At 37.0% G+C, this 22022-nt stretch overlaps 2 protein-coding genes across 2 annotated transcripts; both read left to right on the top strand.

Moving 5' to 3' along the window:
* Window positions 1–919: 919 nt before the first annotated feature.
* On the top strand, window positions 920–5502 carry LOC113110306 (PDZ and LIM domain protein 2). Its single transcript, XM_026274415.1, has 9 exons — window positions 920–1150; window positions 1261–1412; window positions 2163–2220; window positions 2379–2434; window positions 2506–2557; window positions 3057–3133; window positions 3611–3747; window positions 3840–3915; window positions 4041–5502. Exons 1-9 carry the CDS (start codon window positions 1058–1060, stop codon window positions 4207–4209), a joined length of 870 nt encoding a protein of 289 aa, XP_026130200.1. The 5' UTR covers window positions 920–1057; the 3' UTR covers window positions 4210–5502.
* A 100-nt stretch (window positions 5503–5602) lies between these two features.
* On the top strand, window positions 5603–20015 carry LOC113110282 (rab11 family-interacting protein 1-like). Its single transcript, XM_026274382.1, has 5 exons — window positions 5603–6094; window positions 11216–11643; window positions 12522–13575; window positions 18914–19025; window positions 19154–20015. The coding sequence occupies exons 1-5, from the start codon at window positions 5745–5747 to the stop codon at window positions 19358–19360; spliced, it is 2151 nt and encodes a 716-aa protein (XP_026130167.1). The 5' UTR covers window positions 5603–5744; the 3' UTR covers window positions 19361–20015.
* Window positions 20016–22022: the final 2007 nt, after the last annotated feature.

Raw genomic sequence — 22022 nt, forward strand, 5'->3', positions numbered from 1 at the left:
AAAAATATGATAACTTTTTTGTCCCATGTCAGATTTATGTATTTCTTTATTTTATTTTGTCAGAATAGTTTTTTGATAATTGTGAGATAAAATCACAATTCTGAGCAAAAAAGTCAGAATTGTGAGTTAAATTGCAATTAACGTTTTTTAATTATGTTGGGCAAAAAGAAAAATTGCTATGCAATAAAAATAGCCTCATTAAAAAGAAAAAAAAAAGATATCACTTTTAACTCGTGCGAAGCATTTTGGAACACGTGACCATGCAGATGCAAAACATATCGCGTCTAAAGGCCTGTTAACACCAGGGATGATAACGATAAGGATATAGTTCTAAAAATCATTCTCAATATTTAAGAATAGCAGAGTCCACACCACAACTATAACGATAAAGGCACAGAGAAACAATATCGTTAGAATTACTTTCAGAACGATTTTTTTTCCATCTGATAATATCAGAGTAAACAGACAATATTGTTATCTTTATAATTATCGTTCTTGGTGTGAATGGGCCTTAACGCATGTTTACTTAAAAACAGGAGATGGATAACGCTTTGTATGTGAACGACTCTAATATCGTGATAAATATTGACGATAATTAGCCTACATTTTATCCATGTTTTGTCAAATACAGCGAACCTCTGTTTACCTGTCGAACATATTACAAGTGTACATTTAGCTCACTTTATTGACTTATGAATTTGTGTAATTACTGAAAAGTTATAATACAATGTCGTATCTTAAATTTAAAGCATTTTACGAGCACCCCACCTTAATTAGCACATCAAAACGGTTTACAAAACATTTTATTTTCTTACTACTTTTTAATTTTGATTCTGTTTACCAGAAGGTGTAATCTGCTGAGAACATCAGGTGCAGATGTTTAAGGGTGGTGCTGACTCCACACAGAGCCTCCATATCTCTAAGCTACAGGAGAACTTTAAAAATACACCATAAACACGGGCTGACCCCTTCAGTCTTACTGGTACAGGCCAGAGTAAACACAAACCAATTTTGTGGTTCTGAAAGAGCATTTGAATTGAAAGCCTGTGGCAGACAGATGAGATTTCGACTGCATTTGACCGGTCCACCACCATGGGGGTTTCGTATCTGTGGAGGAAGGGATTTCAAGATGACCCTGACGGTCTCAAAGGTGAGTTAAAGATATCTGGGCCGCATTTTCTTATGAACAAAATATGGAATGTGTTAAGATGTCTGTTGTGTGAAGGAGTTGTGAAGACTTAACATAGAGTGTTTTGTCAGGTTCGTGAAGATAGCCGAGCAGGTGATGCTGGGCTGCAGGTGGGGGACGTCATACTGGAGATTAATGGTCAGAATACTGGAGCCATGTTGAATATGGAGGCTAAGAACAAAATTAAGACATCTGAACATCAGCTGTGGCTTCTCATTGAAAGGTTGTTAAAAAAATTGACTTTGGCAGAATTGCATGCAGTTTCATAACCAAATGCTACATTCGTTACCATATTAACCATATTAGCATATACCATATTAAGGTATATTTCAACCCTAAATTACCCTAAAAAAAAGACAAGTGAATTTTAACTTCCAGGGGATTTTTTTTAATGCATTATTTTCACAAGAACATTTTCTCCCAAAACTCAAATTACAATAATCTAAAATGATTCTCCCTACTGTAATGCAGAACAAGTATTTAAATGATTTAAAATATTGTAATAAAAAAAAAAAATCAATGAGCACTGAGAATAAGGTGAATTTAAATGAAATAAAAAAAAGCTAATTTCAAAACACACTGCAGACAAAAATATATTCTATGAACCTTTTGCTAATGTTCCTCTTATAAAAAATATATATATTTATGAATGTTCAAAACATTCAGTTTAAGTGATTTAAAAATATTTTTCCTGGTTATGCAAAAATATTATGGGAATATTTCATTTTGAAAGTTCGGTGAACATTCTGAAACGAGTAGTAATTTTTTTTTTTAATTGTTTAATGAATTTCCAACTAAAATGAAAAAAGCGTTAAAAATCAATAATGTGTTTGTAAAGACCAGAAAACTTTGAATGAACATTCCATGAAATTTTTATTAAAATATGTATATAATATATTTTAGTTCTTTTGAGGTGAAAAATTGAATGTTTTTACTGAAACCCTGAATAACCTAGTTTCTTATAATCTTACAGACCTGCAAAAAGAGACTTCATACAGTACTGCATTGATCGAAGACTTCCTCTTAATTCGGTTAGTCATTCTCACAGTTAACTGACCAGCTCTTTGTGAACATATGGTTAATGTTAAATGTTGCTACAGGGAAGGCCCATTCAGCCTGTTTGAATAAAACTAGTGAGAACGATCCTGTTTTGTGTATTGAAACTTCCTGCTGTTCTCGTTCAACCCAGGGGCCCTCAGTCCAGCCAAAACAAACCCTTGAGTCAGGACAGGGCCAGTCCAAGAGGTAAGTGCACCAGAACCATACTGAGATATCTTGAGACAACATCCCATGTTTCTCATTGTTTATGTGTTCAGAGCCCCACAGGAGAGAAACTACGGTCCAAAGCAGCTGAAGCAACATGATAAGGTGGGGAACATGCAAGCACTTATTTTACATTATAGAAATGGTTTGTACATTTACTTTATTTGCATTGGACAAACCTTAATGTTCAAGTCTTTTAAAGGCTTTGCTGCCATCTTGTGGTCCAGTAAAAAACAACAATAACAAAAAAAAAACAAGCCTTATCTGTAGAAATCATTTCTTCCTCTTTTGTTTGATTGGCAGTGTTATTTAACTCTCAATGTATCAACTATATATTATAAATATTTTTTTTTAAAGAAATATTTTCCCCCCATTTTCTCTTCATTTTCATTTCAGTGAAAGTTTTTGTAATCTCGCTTGCTGTGTTTTTGTAATTAATATATATATGTATGTATGTATGTATGTATGTATGTATGTATATTTTAAGAATTACTTTTTAATTTGAGCTTATTTAGTTGAGAAATGTTGCCATGGAAACTTATTTCAGTTAATATATATTTTTATTTCCACGTAATCATTTTTTAACCCTGTTTATTGGTTGCAGGAGTCCAGTGCAGGACATAACTCTGCATCTGATTGTATCCAAACAGTGTCATATGAATCACAGACTACCAAGAAAAAGTAATGCCAATATTATGTTTGGAATACTAATATACTACTTACTGCATACTTAACATTATATGCAAACAGTTTAAAGAAAATGCACTTTATAGTGGTTCACATTCTATTTTGTTCTAAATGGTATGATAAAATGTAATTTGAAAGAGCATCTTTACTCCAGTCTTCAATGTCACATGATCCTTCAGAAATCATTCCAAGATCCTGATTTGATGCTGAAGAAACATTTCTGACTATTATGAATGTTATTTTCTGTATTTGTTTCTGCAAGTTTTACATTCACATTAAATATTAATATTTACATTTTTCAGCTTACAAAGAACATCATTTATTTGAAATAGAAATGGTTTGTATCATTATAAATGTTAATTGGTTTAATGCATCTTTCTTAGATTAAATGCATAATTTTTTCCAAGCATAGCTCATGTCATTTTGTCCCATACCTGTTGAACTCACATTGCTGTTTGACTCTTTTCTCAGGGTGAGTTTTAATTATCCAGTATGGAGCTACGGACCAGTTGATCCTGAAGAGCTGGCGAGGATCAAGAGGAGACAAGCTCAACCTCAGCAGCCCAGACAGTCCAACACTTTCAGGATACTACAGGAGGGACTAGAACGTGAGCTTGTGTCATTTCACTCCATTTCATGCATTTAAACCATAATGCATAAGGATGCCTTGTGTAATAAAAACACACACTAATTGTAACAGGAACATCACTGCCATCTGGAGCGGTCCAGAGGAGTCCAAGGTTTCGCACTTGTGAGAGATGTGGTTACATCATTGTGTAAGAACCCTTCAATTGAGCTCAAGAAAGAAAAGTGCTAGCGTTCTGATATTTTGAGTGTTATTTAAGTGCAGTTCATGTCAGGAATGCGTGTTTAGCTCAGTTGTCTGTGTGTCCTGCTGCAGAACTCAGGTGGTGAAGATCAGAGAGCGACGCTACAGACACGTGGAGTGCTATACCTGCAGGGACTGTGGCTTTAGTCTCGTGGAGCGAGGACATTTCTGTGTGGATGAGGAGCTGTACTGTGGGAAACACGCTCAGCAGAGATGCCACACAGCCTTCACTCACCACTGACTCCCTAAAAACACTTGAATACAATGTTTTCAGCTGTTATATTTACTTATTTAATTTCATTTCAGGTTATGTTATTTATTTCTGGTAACAAAAATGTTTGTTTATATGCTAATAATACTGGTTTCAGTTAGAATATTTCATAGACCATGCTCATAATTTTTTACGATGCTGTTTCAAAAATTTTTATTATAGTGGCAAACATATAATCCACTTAAAAATTCTGTCTTATTTTATTCTATGCAACACAAAAGGAGAAATGATCTCTCTAATTAATGAAACTGTTTGGTTACCAATATTCTTTAAAATATCTTCTGCAGAAGAAAGTCATACAGGTTAGGAAAGACTTGAGGGAGAGTGAATGATGACAGGATTTGGATATTTAGCTGAATTATTTCATTATGGCACGTTCTTAGTCCTCTAGAGGGCACTATTTTCTATTCTATTTCAGGATTGTTTCACTATTGCATTACAATAATGAAATACCTGCAGTGTGACTTTGAGCTGTGGCTGGACAATGAACTTATGCTTTCAATAAATGTCTGGCATCTTTGTGAAAGAGGTCACAACATAAGAATGCATGATAATAGGTAAAAAAGAGTGTGGCATTACACGAATAGCAATTCACCTCAGTATCCTGCAGTCTGACCTTATTGTGTTATGTAAAGGAATACAGTAAAGAGAGTTGTTCGAGGGATGTCCTCTGTTGACTTCCACTCCCCATGCAGAACTATGAAGGCCCTGAATGACGGGTTTCAGGAACAATACAAGCATGAAAGAACATGTTTGTTCACGTCACGTTTATTATTAAAACCCTACGTGACAATGGAGATTCATTAGTAATGAATGATGGTGACTTTTTTTTTTACCTGTTGAAAAACAACAGATGAATGTACAATTATGAATTATGAAACAAGCTAAATGTATATATAGCACATTTTACAATACAGATTCAAAGCAGCTTCATAGTAATAAACAGAGAAATAAGAGTGTTAATGTTACAAAATTCATAAATGACTTCAATTTTAGCTGTAAATGTTTATTTCAGGGAGTAATGTTTTATTTGCAGATATATTACAGTCTTTCTATTTGGTTAAAACTCATGTGCAATAAAATAACAACTGTGTGTTCCCTTTTTTTGTAAATAATGAGAAGTTGTCACTGCCAGCATGACAGTTCAGTTTTGTAGATTTGTGTCAGAGCTCTACAGTTCTCTAATGTCTCAATTTAGTCATGGGACATTTTAATTATATAAATATATGTATTAAAGCATTTGTTATGCAATGATTGTTTCCAGTTACTGCGTTAATCTTCTGCTACATGTTGCGTCACGCCAGGCCACGCCCACACGCCGTTGCTCATGGATTGTGGGCGTGGCTTTAGAGTGAAGCTCACTTGTTGCTTCACTGGGTTAGGTGGAACTTTTCCAGAGAAACATTAACTAACATTTGACGCTTTGAAAGTTTTCGCTGGACAGGCAACACGCGCGTCCTGCTGACTTTTCAGTCCCGACTGAAACGAGTTGGGTTGTCACAGAAATGTCTCTAGCAGTGCAAAGCCAGCAGTGGTTTCCCACCAGCGTCCAGGTAACGGTGCTCCAGGCGAGGGGTTTGCGGAGCAAAGGGAAGAATGGTACCAACGACGCGTACGCCATCATGCAGGTGGCCAAGGATAAGTTCTCCACCTCGGTGCAGGAGAAGAGCGTCGCCCCGGTGTGGAAAGAGGAGGCCGCGTTCGACCTGCCGCTGTTTCACCCCAGTAACGCGGAGCGCTGCACCCTACAGGTGTGTGTGATGCACCGGGCTCTGATGGGACCCGATAAAATGCTCGGACAGGCGACCATCAACCTCCTGGAACTCCAAGACAATAAATCCCGTGATAAAACTGAGTGAGTGAACGTAATATTTGATATAAACAATAAATCTATATCTATAAAAATGATTTCTGGTCCTCATAAACTGTATATATACTATATATTATACTAATTTTTACTTATATTTTAATATATTTGGCAAAACATAAAGGCCTTTCTCAAGTGCATCTGACTTTTCTCGGCTAACGTTACTTATTAGTGTTCGGACACTTCCACAAGGATGCTTCTGTGCTGAATTATGAGCAGAGCTTTGAATGTTCTTGGACTTCTTGGACCTGGTCACGGTAGATAGAAAGAAACGGGGTGTAACCCCCCCCCCCCCCCCAACCAGAGACGTCACAGACCTCCACAAATGACTCAGAATCCAGTTTTTTTTATGTTGACAGAAGACGGTTTCTTTAGGAGATTCCTAAATGGAGGCGTAATTTAATGATATTCCATTAGCATTCATTTGGAATGTTTGATAAAGGTCAGTGCAAATCTGTTTGACTGGATCAGGTGGTTATTCCATCTCTCTGTAATACAAGGCCACTCGGCGTACATTATGGACAGACTTCATGAATAAATTAGTTTAGCTCTAGACATCATTGTAACATCAGTCACGGCAAGCAAAGGTTCGGACTGACATTTACGGAGCAGCACACAAATCTATCACAGCGTTCTGAGCTGGTGTTTCTCTACCTGTTCTCTGAATGACTTTCATTGTTTTCTTGTAAACTCTCAAAGCCTTTGATTAGAACCTGCCTGGTCATTTTCATTAAGAGGCCTAACTCAATCTCAAGAACAAAGGCAGCCATCGCTCGTCTGGCCTTCTGCCGAATAGTTATTTTGCTCTATAATTTCAGCTGATGTTTGAGTCAGAATGAAAGCTGTTTTTTAATTAACTAGGCCACTAGAGGGTCAGGACTGAGACATTTCCTGTTGTCAAAGGATAGAGCTTATTATGTCATATATTCTTGTGTACTCACACTGACTGCTGTTGCTTCAGGTCAGAGGAACCGGAAACTCACTGAGGTCTCTCTGAGTAAGCCGACTCTCATGAAACTGGACCTCTGTGTCTCTTGTTAACCGATCTGCAGTTCTGATGGTGATTCTGAAGTTTGATCTCTCAGGGGTTGTGTGTACGACTGACAGTATTGTGGTTGACATCAACAGGGTGTTATCGCTGGAAAATATCGATTTATTTTGATGCCACTTTTTTGTGTTCCAGTCTGCTGTTCCCCGAACTAATTCCAGTTTTTTTTTAATATAATTTATTTAAAAAGAAAGAGTATTACTTTTTAAAATTTGTAATTAATAACCCTTAGTGTTACACTGCTGCTTCCTGTTCAAAAGTTAACGGTCACAGTATGATTTATTTAAATTAATTAATCATTAAATTAATCAAAAATGACAGAAAAGTATTATGAAACATTTCACTATTCATCCAACATTGATAATAATAATTATTTATTGAGCAGTAGATCAGCATATTAGAATGATTTCTGAAGGACCACGTGACACTGAAGACTGGAGTAATGATGCTGACAATTCAGCTTTTCAATAACAGTAATAAATTAATTTTAAAGTATATTTAAATAGAAAACAGTATTTCAAAATATTGATGTTTTTACTGTATTTTTAATCAAATAAATGCAGTCTTGTTGCACATAAGACATAAAAAAGATCTCAGTCTCTTGAATCAATCTTTTCTTGTGTATTATAACAACCCCCAGAATCTGAAAGTTAAATTTTGTCATGTAATTCACACCCTTTGTCCACATTTGTTCGCCCACTCAAATTTCCTCTTTTATATTGTGCAGCCATTTAAATGGAACAGTATGTTAGAGAAGGTTAAACATCTAACATCCCTTTTCTGGCGTCTGATTGTTCTGTTTGTGCCACAGTTCTCTCTCAGGCTTTGACATACGTCACACGCACGGCCTGATAACTCATTTTCTGTTAGCATGGCATAAAGTCAAGGCTTGTCAACTGCTTCAGACTTCAAAGTCAAGAAAACACTTGGGTTTTCTCTCTCTAAAATATGCTAAATGCCTCATGCTAATACAGACGGCATCCTCCGTTTCTTTCTGCGTGACCTTGTGCGCTGACACTTTATACACCGTAACTCTCCTGATTCGAGGCAGAATGGGAACACGTCACCTGTCTGCTCCCACTGTCACCCAACAAAGTTTAGTTTGTTGTTTGCAGGTGGTTTTCTTAATGCAAAACTTGTAATATTACAAGGAGAAAAAGTTAAATTCAATGTATTTTACCTCAGAGCAGAAATAATTCCATTTGAATATCAAAAACAAATATTTTGCTAGTTGGAAATATCAAGAAAAACCCATGTTATGTCCCTCATGTCCAATCATCTGAGCTTCATGCATAAGTTATTTGAATATTTTACAACAAGTAAAGTGAAACTCTATATAGTTGAGCTTAGGGAAGGTTTCTGCACTGCTGCATGTGATAAAACAGTCGTGTCACATAACGCTCTTATCAGTGCACTGGCACATGCAGGAAGTCGAGCTGCTGACAGACACTGGAACAATGAAAGATCCATTGCTGATTCGTCTGATGCTGCCTTCACTTCCTGTCGGGGGGGGGGGGGTGCACAGCTGTTATTGAGGATTTTAACGGGGGGAGACCGATGAGTTTGTCAAGAACTTTGCTTATTAAAGTCTTTTATCATCTTACCCAACACTTTTCAAAAATAGGCCCTATTTCCAAGAGAAGTAATTTCTCCCTCCTTTAACAAATGGTCAATGAATAGCGGCATTTAAACACAAAATTGTGACTGTCAATCATATAAACAATCCATTATATTCTGTGTCACTTCTTTCAGTTTCTGGTAGGTAGGTATTATCATTAGGGAAAATTAAAACTAAAACCATAAAAAAAAAAAAAAATAGAATTTTCATAAACATTAATTGAAATAAATGAACATATAAAAACTTGAATTTATTTTAATTCAACTAATTGCCAGGGCAGCATTTTATGTGTTTATTAAGTTTATGTACAAAAATAAACTATAAAGAGATATTTCAAAAAACGAAACACAAAAAATAACAAACATTTACTAAAATTTCAAGGAAAAACGAAAATATAAAAAAGTTGCCATTAATATACAAAAACTTTATATAGCAGCATATCAAACGGTATATCACAGTGTATCTTAATTTTAAGTGAATTTCATCATGCTGTAACATCAAATGTTAAGACTTAATGATTGTTAATGATTGCATGATTTGAATTAATCAAGAAGTTGTACTACATACCAAAAATCATTTGGGTGGGGGGGGGGGGGGGTTGCAGACTTTTAACCAAAAAAAAAAAAAAAAAATTAAATGATTTTTATTTGAGGTTAATATTTTGTATATACAGTAGCTTTTCAAGCTTGTCTAAAAGGTCTGAGCTCATCTCAAAGCAGACAACACCCTTTTGCAACTTCCCTCCTGTGACCAGAACTCTAATGTAACTTCAGTGCAGTGACATCACGGCAGAAGCTGCTTGTGTTTGCATCAGTGCATTTCTGAGGCTCCGAACATGTCGAGTCAAATGAACACCTCCCATATGTGCAAAGCCATTTCTCTTGTCATTGTGTAATTGGCGTTAAGGAAATGTGGTTAAACAGCTTTTATTGTTTAAGCCCATAATTGTGATCGCTTATGGTTCACTCCTTCCAGGATTTGATTTAGCAACTTTCTGGTTACCAGCCCTTTAACCACTTCTATTTTACGCCCTGAAATTCCTGTTTTACACCCTGATTGCAGTTATTCAGACTTGTAGTTTAATGGTTAGTAAAGTCCGAAAACTCTACCATGTCAAACTGTAGATCGTTGGTATGTAATTGTTAAAAATTATGCTGTGATTCAGAAATGTGCTCATGCGACATATTAAAACCATTAGCCACTTTTTTTTTTTTTTGTTAATGTAATGCAAATCAGTTTGTAAAGACTTGATGGATGTACTACAGTAGGTTTTTTTTATCCTTGTTTCACTTCTGCTTAGCAATATTAGCGGCCTATATTATGATTATGAGAGAAAAACAACAACTTTTAAAGCCACTTAAGAGAAAATAAATATTACGGACAGAAATGAGTTGCTTTTAATTGTACTGTTTATCCCAGCTAGCTAGTTTGTTATTCTCTGACGTAGATATGAAAAAAATGTTATTGAAGCATAATCCCAGAGTGTGTTGCTATATTTAGCTTCAGACTCATCGCAGTATTATTTAGCAGATAGCCACAAAGTCGTGTCAACACATGCCCATCATGTGATTTTCTCCGTAGCATTAGAATTGCATTACTCACTGTGTCCAGTGCTCTTACTGTCGTCATAAACACTAAAGTAGCAGCTGCTGTTGAAGAGGCTGCTTGAGAAACAAGATGGTTACTGACTGTATTCAGAACTCTGGAGATGTCAAGCTTCACCAGTTCCCTGTTGACTTTTTTTTAAGGTTTTAGTAAATGTAAATTTTTTCCTGACCCTAATCTGCCAATGCGTGTCCATTTTGTGGCTTTCTCAAAATTGCTTTTCTAAGCCACCCACTCCACTCTCGCAGCCATACGCTAGTTTCCATGAAACGAGTTCTTTGTGCAGTTACCGCACCCTTGTGTCCTCATGTTATTCCTCTGTTTTTATGGATCTAAGTTGGTTGTTAACATAGACATGTTAGCTCACCAGCCTAGACATTTCCTGGAAAACAACATGATGCATTTCTCTTTGTAGCTAAGAAACAGATTGCTCAAGGCTATAAGTTGTATTTTGGACTTTTTAGATTGATCGACCCATTTTAATTTGAGACTTTCTACACAGTAGATGTTTATTTTAGACCCTGAAGTCTTTATCCACTAGTATCCTTGAGTTACGACATCACAGTGTCTCAGTCTGTGAACCTGATGTGCTGTTCTGGTTTATAGATCTTGAGGAATGTCAACAATCACGCGAAGCTATAAACTCGGACTTTGTGATTCCATAGCTTTGACTGCAGTTTTTTTGCAGTTCTGACCAATTTTGTAAAGTGTAGCACAAACATAATCTCATACTGAATATTCCATGTCATGTTTTGCTTCTAGCTTTTGATAAGGGAGGTGCTTTGGGAAATGAAAAATGCTTGAAACGAAACATCCTGTGCTATTTGTGTTCATACAGATGGTTCAAATTGATGGGCAAGACGGGGAAGGCTGATAAAGAGAGGGGTGAGGTGCTCCTAGACATTCAGTTCATGAAGAACAACATGACGGCCAGCATGTATGACCTCTCTGGGCCGGACAAGTCACGCTCACGGCTTGGCAAGATCAAGGATAAGCTGAAAGGGAAAAAGAAAGATGGCATGTCGGATTCTGCTTCAGCCATTGTGCCTTCAGTCGGCCGGGTACTGACTGACAGTGAGGGAGAAGAAGAACCTGGTGCCACATCTGGAGCCAAAAAGAAGAATAAACTCAAGTCCCTATTCGCACCCAAGCCTGGTTTGCACCGTAACCTTTCCCAGTCCATGTCCACACTTGGCACGCTGCCTGAAAAAGACTCGGCCATCAGTCTGAGCAGATCGTCTGGCCTGAATATAGAGTCTCCTGAAGGTACATGTGACACTATTTGTTGTCATATTTTCAATATTAGGGATGGATGATGTCCGCTACCACATTGTTCCTGCAGGTGCTAGCAACACCAAAGTCCTAGGTTTGATATTCAGGGAAATCATACACTAATAAATATTAGTTCATGCCAAATGCCATGTAAATACTGATATCTTCCGATATAATTATACTGGTTTAGTCTGATTTGGCTAAGATTTAAATATTTATTTATTGAAAAGTTAAAACAGTAAAATTTTGCCCATGACATTAAAGATTATAAATTGATAACTTATTAATTTGATTATTATTATAAATTATAATTAATTATAATTTATTTTAGTTTTATGGTTTTTAAAGATTCGTTTTAAGTAGGGTTACTACAGTAAAGTAAAACCAGATAAAATCATTTTTATTTGAAGTAAAAAAAAACAACTTGACTGAAATAAATATATATATATATATATATATATATATATATATATATATATATATATATATATATATATATATATATATATATATATATATATAAACTGTATATACTTAAAAAAAAATAAAAAAAATAAGAAAAATGACAAGGAATTGTTTAACAAAACAAAAATTATTAAATTGGCAAATTAGAAAAAAAAAATGTTGATGAAAAACGGATGTTAAGTTAGTGTTAGATGATGACGAAGGTAGTCTAAATGTGAAAATATGGAAAATGAGCATTATAAATGACTGATAAATTAACAAAAAATGACTCTAATCTCCAGTATAATAAATACGGATAACAGTAGAGTCTGCTAAAATTGATAAATTGGTTCAAATTTTCAATAGCCCATAGTAATATTGTGATTGTTTTTCTCTTTTTTTTTATTTTTATTTTTTTATCTTCAAAGGCAAAAAGAAGTTCAACTTTCTGAAGCACAAGCGAACAGGAAGCTCTGACAGCAAGGTTTCCCAGGGTACTGGGTCTCTTGGACTGGGCATAGCACAGAGCAACACGTGCATCAATGGCAATCACGTCTACACAGAAAATCCAGAGACCAGAGGATCCAGGGCTGGTTCCACCTTCAGCCTGAACAGCTCAGGCCACGGATCCATGGAGGACCTGCGCAGAGGTCATGACAGGAAAACCTCCAGCACCTCAATGGACTCCTCGGACCAACCTCAAGAGAATGCAGTGGAAGAGATGCACAGAAGACAGGTGGAGGAAAGAAGACCGGCTAAAGAGGAAGAGAGGAAACCGGAAGAGGAGAGGAAAAGTATTGAGAGAGAGGAGGAAAGAAAGAGGATAGAGATAGAAAAGGAAAGGAAATTGATGGAAAGGGAGGAAGAGAAGAGGAAGCTAGAGAAACAGAAAGAAGATAAACGGAGGAGAATTGAGGAAGAGGAGAGAATGAGACTTGAGAATGAGAAGTTGCAGAAAGAAAAAGAGACAAGAAAGTTGGAGATGGACAGAAGACGTGCTGAAGAAGAGGAGAGACTACAGAAGGAAAAAGAAAAGATGGAAGCAGAGAAGAACAAAAAAAGAAAAGAGGAAGAAGAGAAAAGACTGTCAGAGGAGAGGAAAAGTAAAGAGCAAGAAAGGGTGCGACAGGAAAAAGAAAAGTTGGAGCTTGCGAACAAGAGAATAGAGGAGCAGGTGAGAAGAAAGGCTGAGGAAGAGGAGGAGAAGAAGAAGCTGAAAGAGAAAGAAGACCAGGAGAGAATCAGGCTAGAGAAAGAAGAAATGGAAAGACAGAAGAAAGAGAAAGAACAGCAGCCCAAGGTCAAACCCAGGAGTGCTCGACTGAATATGAGTAAAAAAGCATCAGACCAGATCCTGTTCACCAGTCCCTTTGAAGACCCCCTCTCATTCGACGAGAGCTCCACCAATCCCTTCGAACAGCCCACCGTTTCTCAACCTGAAGTCCTAAGTCAGTCCACCAAAGTCTCTGCAGTCAAGCCAAGGTCAGTGTCTTACCTGAAAACACAGAAGTTTGTTTTTAAATTACATCCATTTGGATTATGAAACACAAACCATTTTTATGTAAAATATTAGTGAAACCAGCTGTTGGCTAAGAATAAAAAATATCTTTGTGTTACATGATGAATTAGGCCCAAAACACAACAAGACAACTTAATTATCTCTTCTTAATGAAAGCTAAATACTGTCTGAGCTGTTAGAACATCTTTGATGTTTAATATACATCTACGAGGGGCACATTTTGGACCAAGGGAATGTCACTGTGGGCGGGGACAATTTTCATGAAAAGTTCCATTTATAATTTTAACAAGCAACCGTGACCAGTCAGTTGAATACATTTATTGCACATTTCACTACACAGTACCAGCTTGACTCGACTCGCCTCGACTCGCCTTCGTTTGGTTTTCCACTGTGTAAAAGTTGTACCTGCTTCCAGGTACTTTTTTTCGTATCAACCTTCGGCGAGGTTCTGCGGGAGCTGAGGCGATACTAAAATGTGACGTGAAAACACGGCATACTGCTGATTGGTCAGAGAGAATCGTCACTATCCACTGCGTCATCATTGCACGCGCCAGACGGAGTATCCTGAATAACCCCGCCATTTTTAAATGGTTTTGCTGCCCTCACCCTCTCCTGAAACAATGTTTGTCTTCTTGCTGTGAGAAACAGCCACATCCCGAGGATCAAAAACAGCATACACTCGATTTTCACTAGGTTCGCTATGATGACCAGGTACTATTGTGGAGGTACTATCTGCAATGGAAAACAGAGCGAAAAGTGAGCTGAGTCGAGTTGACCTGGTACTGGTAATGGAAAGCGCTATTAGCTTTTGCTTACTAATCAGAACCAAAAGGAAGCACTCCTTTCTGATGAAGTTTGTGTTTTGACAGTATCTCTAAGAACTCTTAACATTCTTCAGAACTCATAACTTTTGTCATTTCACAGAGCTTTTTCAAATCATTCTCCTATCGTCTGCTATTTTCCTACTTCTGCTGGAAGGCAAATCCATAACCCATCATCACAGCTTGAATATTAAAGGCATTAAAGTGTCTCTCAGTGTTTTTGTAGTATGCTTAGACTAACTCGATTTCAGTGTGGTAGGGCCCATAACACCACACTATCGTGATTAACACAGTCATGTAAGAGCATATGGCACTATTACTAAATATGCAGGTGTGTGTGTGTGTGTGTGTGTGTGTTGGTATGAGTGCGTGTCTGTACAAGTCCAAAAAAACATCTGGCATGCAACACAGTTCTTTCGAAACTATTTCAAGGACTCAAAGGAAGGAAAATCCTCATTAACATTTTGTTTTTCTCATATTTTCTGAAGATGATTATAATGCCGAATAAAATGAGTAACCCTTAACCAAATGAAATACCCAAACCTGAATAAAGAGTCTTTCTTACCATGATCTTATCTGTTTATTTCTGCTGAGATGCATTAATGCTGACAGTTATTTTTAAGGTCTCCAACTCTCATTATGTTAGCTCTCGTGTGGTACTTGATTGAGGTCTAACCAAGGGGAAGCTGGAGAAATCTGTTTCCCTGGAAAACAGCTGATCAAGCGGTTCCTTTTCACTTACTCATGCACTTGAGGGCTTCATGAAACAGTTCTGGAATGTAAAGAGACTGCAGAGCAAATAGCATGCTTTGACGGTGGCTCTTTAAATCTAAACCAGCCATCTTTAAGTCTACAGTTAAATTAAGGAAGTTTTGTGTAAATTTCTCTCAGAAATCTTTATTGGTCAAATGTAATGTCCATAAACTTATTCCAAAAAGGTTTGGAATTACATGAGGATGAGTAAATGGTGTCATAATTGCAATTTTGATTTTAACTATCCATTAAAAAAGTTTATGTATATTGATAACATTTGTTCAATAAAATGAGAGTAAATAGGTTCAGATTTAAAGACTTAAAAGTGCCCTTTCAAGTGGTTTTCATGGTTGTTGACCAAAGCTAAGTTGCTTTAAGTTGTTTGCCAATGCATTTCGATATTTAGCAGATGTGTTTGACCAAGTTTAATGTTCCCTTTCATTATCCTTCATTATCCTCAGTTCTTCTGTTTCTGGAATCTTCTTTTCAAAAGCATCTGTGTCAAACAGCAACGCATTCTTGTCTCGGAGACACTGAAGAAAGGTCAGAGAAGAAACAATGTGCCCTAATGCCTCCCAAGAAAAAGACGCAGAAGGGAAAACCAGATGTCCCTCCAAAAGCACCAGCGATACCTGAATCCACACAAGCTTTTCCATCTAGAACAGCCGAAGATGATGGAGACTCTGATTCCTGCTGTTTAGAAATGCCCCTTTCCCACCAAAGAACAAGCAAGAAGTTCAAAAGACACATGCAGCCTAAACTACAACTAATTTTCATACTGGTGAATGGAGAACTACTAGCTTCCAGGAAATAGACCAGACTAACAAAGTGTGCCCAGTTTTACAAGATGAGTCAAGGACCTCTGATGCAACCATTTTTGGGAACACTAGTTTATCGCATCTTATCCAGGGTCATCTCAGTAACAGACAAGAAACCAACCCTTTTATATGTACCGAGGTCAAAACAACTAAACACAACAAGGGTCCAGCACCAAAGACTTCATTACAGTCAGAATCTTACAAGACGTTTGCATCTAAAACTGAAACAAGCAACCAAGCTGAACATGAAACCAATGATGCCTCATACTCTTGCACTGATATTGAGCATCGCGTTAGTTCAGTCAGGTCACATTAGTCACCCTTGCATCAGCTGACAGTCAGCTGTTCCTGACGTGTACCAATCCAGTCTTGACACCTATCACCTGCGGTCTATTTAAATTCCCATTCTCCAGCGTCTCTTCCATCGCATTGCTGCTTGCAATTAACTCCCTCCTCCAACCCCAACTCCACCAACTGAACCAGTAATCCGATCTTACTTTGTTCTTTCTTTACAGTGTCTTCATTGGAAGCAGACGCTCAAATTTTGTTTACAACTCAAGGAATTGTGAATTGTAATTATATATATGCTTATGGTTCTGTTCTGTACCCCAGTGGGGTTTGTCTTGCTGCTCTCCCCGTTCTGTCCAAGCATGGCTGCATGGACAGGCTTGTGGAGTGTTGCCCAGAACATAACCATACCGCCAAAACTAACTATATGCAATTATAATTGTCATAAATGTACTTGATGGAAGTGGTCCTGATTGAACAAATAGTTGAGTCGACTGACAAGCTTGATGATCTTCCTGCAGATGAAGAGCCTTTTACCAACCCGAGCACTCTGAAGCCCTTTTCTAAAGAGAAAATAAACTCAAGGATTTACCAGAAAACCCACAGTCTTTTGGAGAAGACATACCTTTTGGAGAAGACATACCTTGAACGTCTGATCCAGTACTTGGAAAGTATTTCTACAATGTGAATGATCCCGAGAATGCTGAAAATTTCTTGTTTGAGAGTGGCATTTCCGAAATGAAGAGTCGGGCCCCATTACCTCCTGCCAAATCAGCATCCAGCCAGCAACCATAAACTGCACTGAACTCAACCAGTCAACCCAGCATACAAAATCAATACAAGTCATTAACTAACTGTTAATAGTAGCAAGTCAACTTCATATTTTACCCAATCCCTGGTGTATTCCTTTTCAACCTCCAGTCAAGCTATTGCTCGTTTGAAACTGGAAGCAGGTCATGGGTCAGAGCGCCGGTCTCTCCCACAAGCCAGAGTGTCACCCAATGGTGTTCAGCCCATTGCTGGGCAGAAAAATGTGAGTGACAGCTTGAGAACAGGTGATCCTGCCTTCAAAGCCTGCAGGTGAGGCCATGCATAGAACTTGTAGAGACCCTTAGAAGTAGCAGCAGATGTTTATGGTAGTTTCCCGTTAGCCATCCTGTGGTATTTCTTGAAATATTTTAAAGGTTTTAAATAATCTTTGTTGCTGTATCTATTCTCCAAATGTCTCCCTGTTTACCAGTTCTACTAAAAGGCAAATCCATGACCTGTATTCACAGCTTAAATAATAAATTCAAGGTTGTGTTTCTGTAGTATGCTAAATCCCAAAGTTTCCTTTAGACACGGAAGGTGTAATGTTGAGTCCATTAGATAGCACTGCGAATATTTCGAACTCGTTCATCCGTGGTTGAGTACATGTATAGCACTCTTCCACTGCATGGTACAGCATGGTTTGGCTTGGTATGGTTCACTTTTGTTTTTTTTCCACTGGGTAGAGTGGAAACTTTTTTTATTACCACCTCAGTTGTGGTTACAAGTAAACCATAGCATTACCAAATCGTGGCATGTAAACTCTGCTAATCACTGGTTGGCTGAAGAGAATCGTCACTTGCTGCGTCACTTAACTTGCGACACAAACACAAAAGAACCACTAGATTTAAATCAGCACAGCCAGCGAAGGATCAGTGAGAATGTCCTGCAGAGTTTGGCTTCAACTTGACCCAACACACTATTTCTCAAAAGCATTATAGTCTAAAGTAAATTTCTAAAAACATTTACTTTTGGGAAACACGAGCATGCAAGTTTCTAGCAAAATTTGACACCTTAATTATGTGGGGTTTTTTTTATTCGGGTTGGGAGGTAAACTGCAGAAAGGATTGGCCTTGTCTGAATTGTTGCTTACTGCTTATGAGATAATTACCCACAGAACCTTTTGCTTGGTCTTAAATTTGTCTTTTGTTTTGACCAACTGCATTGTATTCTTTGTACTTTAGGTAAGGAACATAAAAGTCTTAATATGTTATGATTATTTCCCAAAAGGTAGGGAGGCATAAGTTACAATTGTTTCTGTGCCACAACAGCTTGTGATCACCAGTTCATATAACTTATTGCTTGACTGCAAGGTGTGAATATATATTTACATTACACTCTGGACTCTAGATTACTCATTTTTGGGACTTTCATGTGAGATTCCAAATAACTGGCCTTTCTGAAGAACATGGTTTGCAATTGTTTAAACTTTGTCTTTTCTGAGTTTCAGATCATATGGTTGGGATGTTTAATTACACAGTGTGAACTTTTTAATTTTTCCATTAATTCTAAATTCTACAGTTTTCCGATAATTGAAAACCACAGATATGAACACTTTCATCTCTGAAAATAAAGGCATATATTTTCATATTTAACAGTTCCTCCATGTTCTTTGAAGTTCAAAAATTCAGGGCAATTTGTATTCGTCATCCTTTCTCATTATTTTTTTTTTTTTTTTTTTTTTTTTTACAAAGCATTATATCAAAATTATGCATTAATGTCTTCTGGCGGAGTTCTGCGATTGACTGCTTTATATTCCACCCCTGCAAACTCAGATCTGCCTGTAAGACTTACAGCTCTCTATTTTTTTTCAGGCCCCATGCAGTGAAACCCCTGAACACCACGGACAAGCAGCCAGACCTCAGAGAGACCCAAGACGCTTCCAGATCTGCTAAAATTACAGATGACATGCAAGTTAAGATAAAGGTAGCATTTTCTTTTCTCTCTTCTACTATTGTGTAGCCATTTACCATGCATTGAATAGAAATATGACTGTCTAAGATGTTCTCAGCTGACTTGTAATCATGCTATTTGTGTTCAACTGTATCTTTCAGGCCCCAGAGGCTAAGGGGATGGGACTGTTCTCCCAGCTAACCCATGAGGAAATCATCAACTTGTTGGAAAAGCAGAAGCAGCAGCTTTCTCAGAAGGATGCTAAGATTGGGGAACTGGAGCAGTATATAGATAATCTTCTGGTCCGTGTCATGGAGGTGAACCCCAACATCTTAATGTCCTTGAGCATGATGAAGAAGTCCGTTTGAGCACTTTTGTAGCAGAATTTTGTATTTAATGTGCACTGTTATCACAAATATGGGGTGAATATCAGTACACGGTTGTGGGTAAGTCACAGAGCTTTTCACTAAATCCAGTAAGCTGTAACTGTAGACACCAGTGAGCCGAAGATCAGGGTTTAGACATGACATCTTGGGCTGAATGGTGACAAAATGAATGTTTGTTATTTGACTTACTTCAGATCCACCTAACCATGTGACTGGTTTATTCTTGGACATGTTAAAATAAATCATATGTTAAGTATTTTCTCCAAGTATTTTTCCTCCATTTGAATTGCTAATATTCTTTGATTAGTATCATTTAAATATCATCTTTCAAAGCATTCAATGGATGTAACCTATATGTTTAATAAGTAGTAGCACGAAATAGTGCTACATATATTCTTGAAAAATGTTTTATATAAATAAATTAAAAAGCTGTATGATATTTTGTAGACGGATATTTGTATTGATGCGGCGTTTTCCTTTCAGTGAAGCACTTTAAAAGAATCAGTTCATCTGTAAATAATGAACATGTGATCATTTGTACTTTATGCCTTTTGTCATGTATGCTGACAGCTTTATTATTCTCTGCTTTTGAAATAAAGAATGTCACAGGCGTGGCTTTGTAAAGGGCTGCATCACACGTTTGTGTCTGTGCATTTTTAAGAATACAGGTAAAGCTGAAAAAAAAAAAAACAATTGAGAGAATGTCAGATGCCGTAATGGCCCATAACAAATATCTTCACAGGACTCCTGACGGTGTTCATATGCTGCAGTCCCTGTGGGATTTCAAAACACTGAAATTGACCATAGTATCCATAATTTCTTTAAATTTTAATTGTTTTTCATAATTTCTTTGTTTTTAATAACTTTGTGGTTATAAGCTTCGCTGTCATTTAAAATAAACATATTAAAAATGTTTCACTGTTTAAGTGCAATCCCATATTAATTTATTTGGCTAGAATGCACTAATACCACATTTAACCCGAAGAGAGAAGTTGGCTAAGATGGAAAAGCTAGAAAGCCTGGTTTAGCTGCTTTGAGAGCTGGTCTGCCAGCTTGACCAGCTATAGAAGTGGTCAAAATCCTTCTAAAATCAGCCTGCAAACCAGCTATAAACAGGATAGAAGAAGACCAGCTAAAACCATTCAACCAGCTTTTAATAATAATAGGGACAGGACATCTGCTTTGATTGAACTAGCCGTTGATGCCTGGATAGTCCCTCCTCATTGCAGAGGTGTGTTTGGCCTGGCAGTCACTAAATCCTAAGGTGAGTGATTTAATATTTTCAGAATTGTGATTAACCCCGAAAGTGAGACGTTTGTGGTCCAGATAGCACACGTACATCTGCAAGATGTCCGTTAAAGATCGCTTCTTCTGAAAATAATCTTTTGTTTACACGCATCTGTAAGATGTCAGATTTATGCAGATTCCAAATCATAAACACCTATAAAGACATCTAATAGGGAAATATCCTATAGACGTATTGCACATGTGTAAACACGAAAGATACTGAAATCTGACAAATGCATATACTTTATATAGTATATTCAGTGTTTGCCACAGACTTGAACTCTATTGGTGGCATATATATGCAAATAAAAGACCTTTTGGAAAATCTATTTGTGGCGGTCAGTTTTAATATTGTAGTTGGTTTTGATATTGTAGTGCAGTGTATGGGAAACACTGTGTGTGTGTTTGTGAGTGTTTGTGTGTGGGTGTGTGTGTGTGTGTGTATATATATATATATATATATATATATATATATATATATATATATATGCAAACCCAAATGTTTTCTGTTTTCTCTGCAATATCTAATTAGGTAATAATTAAGCCTTTTTTGCAAATCAGCAGATTTTTTTTTTTTCAAGATGCAGGGCTGTTTTGAATAGCCGTGTTTGCAGGAAGTAATGTATAATCTCATGTTGTTTGATTTATGCCTGTGCTTTTTGCATAAATTGCAGCTTCTAAAATGTCCAAAACAAACAGATTTTCTATTAACATATTGTCCTTTTGGGTGATCATTCCAGGGACGTTCATTCCTAGACCCTGATCATATTATTAGCATCCGAGACTTTAAAATGCCCCGCTGGTGTGTGATCTCAATGGTGGCAGTCACAATGATTTAAAGTGCCTCTTCTCATGTTGTCTTGTTTGTATGGTCCTTCATGAGAGCTGTTGGTTGTAAGATCAATTGCTGCTTTGATCAAAAGCCCTTCTGAGGACAAGAACTCAGTCGACGACTTGCATTCTGATGTCTGACGCATTTGCACACTGGAAAATATTAGAAAGTCATTGCGTTAGAGAGGCTAGCACACAATATTTATCTGACCGCTAACCGACATTTACTTAAAAAAAAAAATATATATGACAAATGCCAACTGATTAAATGCAAATCTTTGTTTTAATGAATAGCATGCAATAATTTAAACAACTTGCAGAAGCTTTCTCCTCAAAGCACAGATATTTTTTTTTCTTTTTGTGTGCGTTTGACTCAAATGCTTGACCCTTTGCTCTTCCATTCATTATGAATCAGACTTTAATATCTCTGATTATCATGTGAGTGCTCACATATTGCACTGCACATTTATAGTGTACTCAATGATCACAAAATCCGGAAATTGCTAATGGAAAAGGAAATTGGCAA

Source organism: Carassius auratus, chromosome 10 (genome assembly GCF_003368295.1).
Source record: "Carassius auratus strain Wakin chromosome 10, ASM336829v1, whole genome shotgun sequence".
In the NCBI taxonomy this organism is placed as follows: Eukaryota; Metazoa; Chordata; class Actinopteri; order Cypriniformes; family Cyprinidae; genus Carassius; species Carassius auratus.

What these genes read in the sequence shown, in the direction of transcription:
- LOC113110306 (XM_026274415.1), top strand. Translation starts at nt 1,058, where the DNA reads ATGAGATTTCGACTGCATTTGACCGGTCCACCACCATGGGGGTTTCGT. An exon ending in GGACAGGGCCAGTCCAAGAG is followed by an intron (nt 2,435 to 2,505) that starts GTAAGTGCACCA and finishes TTATGTGTTCAG; the next exon opens with AGCCCCACAGGAGAGAAACT. An exon ending in AGCTGAAGCAACATGATAAG is followed by an intron (nt 2,558 to 3,056) that starts GTGGGGAACATG and finishes TATTGGTTGCAG; the next exon opens with GAGTCCAGTGCAGGACATAA.
- LOC113110282 (XM_026274382.1), top strand. Translation starts at nt 5,745, where the DNA reads ATGTCTCTAGCAGTGCAAAGCCAGCAGTGGTTTCCCACCAGCGTCCAG. An exon ending in AAATCCCGTGATAAAACTGA is followed by an intron (nt 6,095 to 11,215) that starts GTGAGTGAACGT and finishes GTGTTCATACAG; the next exon opens with ATGGTTCAAATTGATGGGCA. An exon ending in ACATGCAAGTTAAGATAAAG is followed by an intron (nt 19,026 to 19,153) that starts GTAGCATTTTCT and finishes TGTATCTTTCAG; the next exon opens with GCCCCAGAGGCTAAGGGGAT.